This window comes from Quercus suber, unplaced genomic scaffold (genome assembly GCF_002906115.3).
Source record: "Quercus suber isolate HL8 unplaced genomic scaffold, Cork oak 2.0 scaffold_1186, whole genome shotgun sequence".
Lineage (NCBI taxonomy): Eukaryota > Viridiplantae > Streptophyta > Magnoliopsida > Fagales > Fagaceae > Quercus > Quercus suber.
The window spans coordinates 34,137-44,771 of NW_027070584.1; the positions used below are offsets into that span (position 1 = coordinate 34,137).

The 10,635-nt window shown below is 33.6% G+C and overlaps 1 protein-coding gene across 1 annotated transcript; it reads left to right on the top strand.

Moving 5' to 3' along the window:
• The first annotated feature begins 767 nt into the window (after positions 1–767).
• On the top strand, positions 768–6,272 carry LOC111988752 (uncharacterized). Its single transcript, XM_024020541.2, has 2 exons — positions 768–1,231; positions 5,476–6,272. Exons 1-2 carry the CDS (start codon positions 863–865, stop codon positions 6,079–6,081), a joined length of 975 nt encoding a protein of 324 aa, XP_023876309.2. The 5' UTR covers positions 768–862; the 3' UTR covers positions 6,082–6,272.
• The last annotated feature ends 4,363 nt before the right edge of the window (positions 6,273–10,635 follow it).

Sequence of the window (10,635 nt, forward strand, 5' to 3'; positions counted from 1 at the left end):
TAACGTCTTTGTCTAATGAAAGATCGATATGAGTTAGCTATAAAGATTTTAGATCGATGTGACGACTGACGACGGATAAAAGTAGTTAATGGTCTTTTTCTCAACAAAAAAGAAAAAAGAAAAAAAGTGGTTAATGGTCTTACAGTATAAAATCTTCTAACTGATCTGATCTTTAATTTCCTACTATACCTCGAGATACATTTCCTCTATCTATACATTATATATATATATATATATATAAATATATATAAATTTTTTTTTAATTCCGAAATTTAAAAAAAAAAAAACAAAAAAAAAAAACAAAAACAAAACAACATCATTTCAGTGACATTAACGGCAGCCCATAACCGGGATTTAACGGAATCTCACATTGACAAAAATTGAAAGTTAAAGGACTAAATTGACAAAACTGAAAGTTAGATGATTAAAATGAAAAAGAGTGATAGTTAGAAGGTCAGTTTTGTATTTTTGTTTTTTTTTTTTTTTTAACCTGCCATGAACACAAAGTTGTCTATTATGGGGACTAGCTAATGATTTTTCTATACTCATCAATAATAGTTCTCTTATTATTATTATTTTTTTAATTAAGCAAATTTTATTAAATAAATTAATATTATTTGCTTTTTTCACTATGAAGAACTTATTATTAGTTTCGAATCTCCTTCAACTTTTGGTTACAATATATTTAATCAATTAATTCCGTATATTTGATTATTAGTGATTGATTGTGTTAAAAAGTTTATTTTTACTTCATTTTTTTCCCTCATCTAGTTGACTGATCATTGTTTTTATTATTGACTCAGGAATCAGACAAACATCTGATTATGAATCGAAGCATCAATACAAAAAACTTCTACTTCGCATGTGCCAAGAGTTACAGTGTTCAAGTGATAAACAACTAGAAACGGGTCTTGTTTACGAGGCCATCTTCAAAGCAACCAAGAAGGGGATGATTGAGTTTGTTACTGCTATTTGGAGCGCATGTCCTGAACTTATGTCGGCCGAGGAAGAGTTCACAGGGAGAAACCCATTTATGTGCGCCGTTCTATACCGTCAGTATGAAATATTTCGTCTTCTGTACTGTTTTAGTTTGAAGGACTCAATATTAGCTGCAACAGATGACGAAGGAAATAACATATTACACATGGCGGCGATGGCAGAACCTTCCGCCAGACGTAATACTATTCCAGGCGCAGCTTTTCATATGCAAAGAGACCTACAATGGTTTAAGGTAACATCTCTCGCTTTACATTATTAAAACCCTTATATTATTTAGGTATATACTTTCAGTGCAGAGTTTTTTTTTTTTTTGGTAAAATTTCAGTGCAGAGTTGTTTTCAGTTCTCCTCGACATTATGATTAATTATCTTACTTTATTTTATTTTTTTTGAGAGGCAAATCGATAGCAGACTTGATAAATAATCAAGTTATACATTTGGGAACAGAAATTATGGACATTCTTCAAACTAATAAATAGTATTCTTTTTTTTTTTTTAAGCAACACTAACAAATGGTTGAACAGCTCTATTATAATTCAGTGAGACACTAGCTAACAAAAGAAACTAAATGAAAATTTTTACAAATTTGATTAATATATTCATGTAATCAAAGCATCGGATTCTTTGCCTACCCCGAATCATTAAAAACACCCGAAGTATACTTCATTCCCAGCTTCAACTTCATAAATATATATTTCAGCTCTTCGAGTAAACAAGTTTAGTAATTTCCGTAAGAAACATAATTTGCGGATCTAACTCGTTCACAAAACTGTGAATGTCTCTAACTGCTTGTGAGTTTCCAAGCCCATAATAGTTTAAACTAAGAATTTTCATGTTGGGTAATGAGGCTGAAAGATAGCTTTGCAGAGGAAATTAGAACATAATCTTTTTCCGACCCCACTGCTCTCTTCTTCACCAAATTCACCCAATCATTGCTGTCACTTTGATTGATGATGAACAATTTTTTGAAATAGGTACATCTACTCCCTCGTCAAGCGAACAAGATATATCTTTAGCCTCTCCAATAAGTCTTGTTCTCAAACTTTTAGTTGTAGGTATCTTTTCAAAGTTAGAATTTTTTTTTTTATATTTTTGAATCTTTACTCTTCTTACTTTTAGGACAAAGTTTAGCTACAAACTAAATTGCATACTAAGACTACAACTCCCCTCAATATCATTTTATTGGATGTGAATTTTAATAAGCCTATCATTGATTGTTAATTTACCGATTGTTCCAATTGGTAATTTAATATGATATCATTGCAGCAAGTCTTAAATTCGATCCTTATCTTCTCCACATTACCTCCTATTTAAAATCCCATGCGTTGGGTCTCACCTATTAAAATGGAGTTTGAACCCACATATGAGGAGAACTGTTAAAAGTATATGGTTAAATAAATAAATTATCATATCTCAATAGTTTAAGTTTTTAGAACAATTAGTAATTTAATATTGATTACATTTTCTTTTTACATCTTTCATACTTGCAAAGTTTCCAGAAAATAAAAAACTAATAGTTATCATAGTCATGCAAATGAATCATCTTCATATGTATGTGGTGAAGAATTGATGTCGCGGAAGCCTGAAGAGAAGCACACACGATGCTCTCTTTGATGGACAGAAACTAAACTGTTAGTTTCTGGGTAGTAAACCTCGAATCCACGAGGGGTTCCTTGAATCCACAAGGTGATAGGTCTGGAATTCACCAGAAAACACAAAAGACACAAGTCTGAATTTTTATTGATAATAAACTATAACTGACTTGCCTTTGAAGGCTACAATGTGTTTAAATAGTAAAAACAAAACCTAGGGTAACTAGAAACCCTAAGGCGGCTATGAAAGCATATAAAACCCTAATTTGACTAAACAACATTAAAAACACCTAAAAACAAGGAAGTAAATGCCCTAAACCTAAAATAACGAAAATTACATAAAAATACAAAATATAAAAGATTACAGAAATTAATTAGAATATTTTGTCCTACATCAGACCCCTCCACTTGAAATAAACTCGTCCTCGAGTTCATTCTTGAAATTTGAAATCTCCCATGCCAAGAGAACAAATACCTTGAATACTTCATCTTCTTTGTCTTCTTGCCAAACTTGAAAGTCATTAATTGGGCAACTTGAACTTCTTCTCCCTTGATCTTCATGTAATTGGCAATATTCACCAAATAAGAGTCAATGATCAAGTCAAATCTTTCTACTCCAATAAAATCAATAAACTTTGTTTCGATGTCTCCCAATAAAATAATAGGAGTTTGAATGTTGCAATCATCTAACTTGATTTCATCGAGATCGTTGACAACTTCCTCTATAATTTCTTCTTTAATGGTCTCTACTATCTCAACTTTAAGATCTTTCTCTATAATGGGGTCTTCATTAATCTCCTCTACAATCTTGATTTCAGATTCTTCTTTGACTTCTCCATATTCTTCAAGAACAATATTTGCTTCAACATGTAAGTCTTCCTTTAGCGGTGGAATATTTGGCTCTTCAAAATAATTCAAGTATGAATTTCTTGGCCAATAATAATTTTGTATTGTATACGATAAGATTTCTTCACAATCCAAAGGATAAAATTTGATAGCAAGCATCTTTTTCATCCTTGGCCATGATCGAATTTTGTCTTTACCTTGTCGGATTCTATTAGATTGTACTCGTTCCCACCAACATAAGGCATACTTACTAAGTTTATACAAAGCAAGTCCAACTTTTCTCTCATAACAAATATTCTCATAGTCAAATAAATCCTCTAGATCAAGTAACCAATCAAGGAAATCTTCTTTAAAAAATAACCATTAAAACTTGCAATTCTCTTATAAGGTCTATATGAAATTTGCTTACCAATAGGTTGCCCGTGAGTTATGTCTCCGCTGCAGTTATCCCTATTGTTTCCATTCTTCAACGGCGCCATCCTAGCATAGATATTTGTGAGTGCTTGTTGTACGTCACGTAATACTTGCTAAGTTATTCGTCGTTGTTGTGGTGGTTACCGTCTCGCCGGTTAGCAATCAGACCAGGGTAAGTCAAGGCTCTGATACCAACTGATGTCGCGGAAGCCTGAAGAGAAGCACACACGATGCTCTCTTGATGGAACAGAAACTAAACTGTTAGTTTCTGGTAGTAAACCTCGAATCCACGAGGGGTTCCTTGAATCCACAAGGTGATAGGTCTGGAATTCACCAGAAAACACAAAAGACACAAGTCTGAATTTTTATTGATAATAAACTATAACTGACTTGCCTTTGGAGGCTACAATGTGTTTAAATAGTAAAAACAAAACCTAGGGTAACTAGAAACCCTAAGGTGGCTATGAAAGCATATAAAACCCTAATTTGACTAAACAACATTAAAAACACCTAAAAACAAGGAAGTAAATGCCCTAAACCTAAAATAACGAAAATTACATAAAAATACAAAATATAAAAGATTACAGAAATTAATTAGAATATTTTGTCCTACATCAAGAATTGATAGTGTTGGCGTCACAAAGATCGTGTACGGTGCTGAACCCATAAGCCACACTTTGACTTGAGGTTAATATAATCTTACTTTAGATCTACTGTTGGAGTTCATTGATTCATTCCTTTTGAATGTCATAATGGTGTAGAGATGTTAGATTCCATCTGGAAAGCCTTCGTGAAAGGTGAAACAATATATGAAAGCAGATAAACTACATGCAAAGATCAAATTAATTAAAGCTCTTGTGTGGAAGATTTCATATCAACAATCAAAGATGTGACTGGGTGCAAGCCGTTTCAATCTTAGTCAATGCAAAGAAGATTATACATCCGTACTCATCTAGCCATGTTTTTCACGAGTGAGGCAAGATGAATAAGAAACGTGTTCATTTGTCTTGTGTTTTAGAAAATGATTAGATGGAAATTATTGATAGGGCTTCCAAAAGATCTAAAGGAAAGATTATTGGCTTAAACTCGAAGAAAAATTGTGGGTGGTTATTATTGGTCACTGTCTTTATAGAAGTGTAAGATCTTTGAGTAATGGTCATCATTTAATGTGTTGAATATGCTTGAGTAGTTACATCTTTTTCTTTGATGGCTTGTTAGTGCCTTAACGGTATCCATTAAATGACCTTACTGATGTTTTCATACTCATTATATAGTAACTAAGGGTGTGGAGGTGTCTTGAACCTATGTGAAGATATGGAAGTCCAGTATCAAGTCTTTTGAATTGAATTTCATCTTTTAATTGAGCTTAGCCCCCATTTCATCTATCTCCTTATCTTTAGGTGGCCCTCATTCTCCCTTGTTCCATCTTTCACCCGCGTCAATTATGACCATCAAGTAATGATAAAATTTTTACTCCTATAAATCTTTCATTCAAGTTATATTGAGCCATAGATATTGATTCTTTAAATTAGGGATATGAAACACGCAAAATTACAAGGTGTTCAATATTTTATTTATATATTAAACTATTTTGTGATGTGAGTTTTCTTTTTTAATAAACACAGGATGTGAAGAGCATTGTCAGTCCTTCCTTAATAGAAGCTGAAAACGACGATGGTTTTACACCTCAAGATTTGTTTGTAGAGAACCATAAGGGCTTGGTTGATCAGGCAAAAAATTGGATCAAGGAGACAACCTCGTCTTGTACAGTGCCAGCTATTTTAATTGTTATTATTATGTTTGCAGCAGCAATTACAGTTCGAGGTGGTAACAATCAAAATACAAGCTTGCCAATGTTCTCAAAGGATAAGGTGTTTATGCTCTTTATGCTATCCAATGCACTGTTCCTAGCTTCTGCCACTACATCATTGTTGGTGTTTCATACAATCACATCACGTAATTTAGAGGAAGATTTCCTCATTTCCTTACCCCAAAAAATGATAATTGGCCTTTCATCTCTTATCTTTTCCATAGCACCCATGATGGTCAACTTTTTAACCTCACTTTCCATTATTCTAGATGGAAATTTGTGGGTGGTCATTCCTATCATTTGTCTTGTTACTGTTCCTGTCATCCTATTCGCATGGAAACAAGTTCACCTTCTTCTCGCCATGGTCGCTTCAACTTATAGACCAAGAATCTTCGACAGGAATGTGAAACCTTGGATGTAAGCTATTTCGTTGTGCGTACCACGTATAACTGTTTCTTTAATAATTGGCTTAGAGCCAAAAATTACTCTCTTTTTTTCTTAGAAAGATAACTGATGAACTTTCAGTTTGTGATTGGTATCATGTGTTTTTCCTCCCAATTTAGACCTTTTGTCTTTAAATCAAATAAATCATGACTCCATTATATATTTTCAGTTTGTATTATCTAAATTCATTGTCGAATTCTGTTATTTGTTTTGAGCAAGGATAGTATAATGCCTAATATAATCCACAAAACCTCATCTGTAATGTATATCTCTTTTTTGAGAAAAATTTGCAATGTATATGTCGAATTTAGATCTTTACCTTTTGAAGCAAAAGAAGTCTAGTTAAGTCTGTATTTAGAAATTAAAAAAAAAAAATCTCTAGTTAAATCTGTCAAGATACTTTTCTATCCATGGATAATAAGAAAAGCTATTTGAGGACAAACTGTTCAATATTTTATAATTTGTGTCTGAATTCCAAGTTTTGGTGACATTCAGCAATATATGGTTGTATATAAAAAATAGAAGAAAGTTATATTTAAAAGGTAAAAATGTATGTTCTTTTTTGTTCCATAAAATTTAGTACAGGTTTTATTTTAGACCACAATTTTTTATTTTATTTTAGAGGAAACCAGGAAAAAATTGAGACCAAAATACACTACTTGTTTCTAAAATGTTCTTTATTTTATGTGTCTAACAAAACAATGACTTGATAACTTTTTAATTAATGTTGCAACCTTTTATTATTAAAAATTCATACATCAAAGCCAAAGCACAGTCTAAGTTATGAAACACTTATTGTCATATTAAACTTATCCTAATCTTCAGACAATCCAAATCCCTTTATCCTAAGGAAAAGCGAAAGCCAATCTAAGAAAGTCCAAATCTTTTGGAACCATCGCAGTTGACAAATTAATTGCCAACAGAACTATTTTATTTTATTTTTTAAATTCCATCAACAAAGGCACGTGGCCTTAATTAGATAGCCACCAAGAAAACTAAAATCCCAGCCAAAAGTCCAACTAAACAACTTTTTGACAAATCAACCGGTTCAGGAAGACTTGGACTTCACTATCGTATTTGTGGCAGTGTGGTATTTGGTTTTGCGGATTTAGTAAGGAGGCGGGCAGAAGAGTGCGGTGACGGGAATTGGGTTGTTTGGGGATTGGTCTGGAAGAAGTATAGGCTATGTTTGACAATTGTTTTTTTCTTTTTCTTTTTTATCAATTTCCTATTTCCAAGGACCATTTTCTATTTCCAAGCACAAAAAACTTGTTTGGTAAGCTCAAAACAACGGAAAAGATAAAACAATAACAGCCATTGGGCTCTTTTTAATTTTGTGTTTTTAAGGCTTGTGAAAACATGGGAAAAAATTTGTCATTTTACAACTTTTAATGAACTAGGTCTTCAGTTCAAACTGTGCAACTGAACATACTCTTATTTTTATTTATAATTTTTTTTTCTCTTTGCTACTACTTTTTGCTAAAATTTCCGCACAAATCCAGCTATATATTTCTTATTCTTTGTTGCACCTCCAGTTTGTCTCAAAGAGGCTAAAGAGAACGAAACCAGATATATGGTATTAAAGCATTCCCATCAAAACTTCTAAAAAATTTAACATTTATCATCTCAAAAACTAATTTTATAACATATAACACATCACTTTACAGTATTCCTTACATAAAAACTTCTATTTTTTTTTTTAACACTCCATTTAAATGTTCATTCTTTATTATTTTTTATTCATTTTTTATTTTTCCTCTCTCTATCCTCTATCTCTCTTTCTCAACCCAACTATTCTCAGCACTGCTGGCCACCACATCCACCCACCCATACCACAACCACCACATCCACCCACCATCGCTGCCACCAGCCACCAGCTAGATCCACCGCAACCACAAACAACAGCAGAGGAAAAAAAAAAAAAAAACTCCATATCCACCCACCACACCCACCACATCCACATCCACATCCACCGTCAGACCAAAAAAAAAAAAAATCAACAGCAATCATACCAAATCAGCATTAACATCCACCCACCACACCCTCCACATCTCACATCTACATCCAATCAACAGCACAAAAAAAAAATAATTCAAAATCAAAATCAATTGGACCAAATCATGGATCTTCTAGAGAAGACCAAGGAACACAAGTGACCCAAGAACACGATCTGCGTCGGTGAGCGAATGAGCTCGCTCGATTTGCGACGATGACCCAGCAACACGACCCACGACCGTCGGTGACCCAAAATCAAGATCAAAACCACGACCCACAACCCAGTAACACCGCACCATGACCTAGAACAACATCGTGACCATCGGACCATCAGACCCATGACTTTTTGACCACCATTGCTGAACTAGAACCATCGTCGAACCAAAACCATCGCCGGATCACATCCATCGGGAGAGAGAAGAGAGAAAGGAGAGACGAAAGAGAAGAGAGAACTGAAAAAGGAGAGAAGTTGTGAGAATAAAAAAGTTTTTTTTTTTAATTTTTTTTTTTATATATACAATCTAGCTACAGTGAGCTATTATTGATAACAACTCACAATAGCTTGGTGCTAAATTTTTTAGGATTTAGAATGTTTGATGGAAGTGTGTTTTTATCATTTGATGTGCTAAAAATGCTAAAAAATAGCGTTTAGCATTTTTAGCACCTTTAATGGGAATGCTCTTAGGTACAGTTAAACCCATTCCTCTCTCTCTCTCTCTCTCTCTCTCTCTCTCTCTCTCTCTCCTAATTTCATATTTCTATTTCTCTATTAGCAAATTCACACAATCTTTAACAACTTTCTCTTCCTAATTTAATTTTTCTATTTTTCTATAAGCAAATTCACATAATCTTTCATAGCTTTTGTGATCCATCAGTCAAAGGTACACATTTAAAACAATATTTTATAATTTGTATAAATAAAACTTGCATTAACTTTGAATAAACTAATGTTACAAGGACAAATAGTTTTATAGAATCCATCTTAGGGATTGATGTGATTTTTTTTTTTTGATAATAGGGATTGATGTGATAGAATAACACATTTGGTCTATTCAATAGACTATATGTATATAGTAGTGATATATTTTATAGGATTTCTGTTTTGTAGGTATATAATAGTGCAACAATAGTGTGAGATGTGCTTATTAATGGGAACCTAGAGGTTTATCAATCCATCACGGATATAAAGCAAGGCGATCCATTATCTCCATATCTTTTCCTGCTTTGTGCGGAGGGCCTTTCAACTTTGCTGAGAAAAGCAAAGGAATCACAAAACTTGCATGGTATCTTGTCATGTCTAATGGGGTATGTATCTCGCATCTTCTCTTTGCTGATGATAGCTTTATTTTATGTCAAGCTACTGTGGAGGAATGTCAACACCTCATTCATTTGCTTGGGTGTTATAAGGCGGCTTCGGCCAAGCAATCAATGGATAGAAAACATCCTTTTTTTCTTAATAGAAACACAAGACAAGAAGTCAAAGCAGACTTCCAAGCATTAATGGGGGTGAGAGTTATGGAGAATTGTGAAAACTGCCTTGGCCTTCCTATGGTGGGGGGTAAATCAAAGGTGAATACATTTAAGGACCTGCAGGAGAAAATTATTGAGTGATGGATGGAAAGAGAAATTCATCTCTAAAGTAGGTAGGGAAATTCTTATTAAAATTGTTGCTTAAGCAATTCCTACTTACTCTATGGTTTCAAATCCCAAAGGCTTTATGTGATATTATCAACTCTACTTTGGTTAAATATGGTGGGGGCAAACAAAGGATGAGAATAAATCCATGGGATTAATTGGAAGAAATTGTGTACATTAAAGAAGAGTGGTGACATGGGTTTTCGGGATATTCAAGCTTTTAAGTTAGCCTTACTAGCTAAATAAGCTTAGAGGTTGATACACAAAATACACTCGTTGTTCTATAGGGTCTATAAATCAAAGTATTTTCCCAATTGTTCTTTTATAGATGTAGTACGTATGGTAATAATCCATCGTATGTTTGGCGGATTTTGTTGGCAGTGAGGGATATCTTCACTGAAGGCTCTTCTTGGAGGGTGAGGGATGGTCGAAATATTGTAGTTTCAACTCACACGTGGCTCCACATAAACTCGTGTTCCATAGAGAAGACTGGCCTAACTTGCATGTGACTGACTTGATTGATAATACTACAATGCAATGGGATAGGGAAAAGATATTTGACCTCATTGCTCATCAAAGTAGAATGGAGATACTAGTTGTTGGGTTAAAATGAATTGACCCCTTGCAGATTAATTAATTACCCAAGTTAATTAATTAGGTTCAACTACATGTAATAGTGTGGCATCATAAACAATCACCAAAATATCTAAATGCAGTGAAAAATAAATTTGACATGGTGATTTGTTTGCGAATAGGGAAAACAACTGAGGCAAAACCCCACTAGGTGAATTTCAGGTCACCACTTCCAAGAATCCACTATTACCAATCACAAGCAGTTACAAGTATAAGGAATCTTACCAAACTCTTTGGCCTATCCCGAAATACCAACCTACAGATGAAC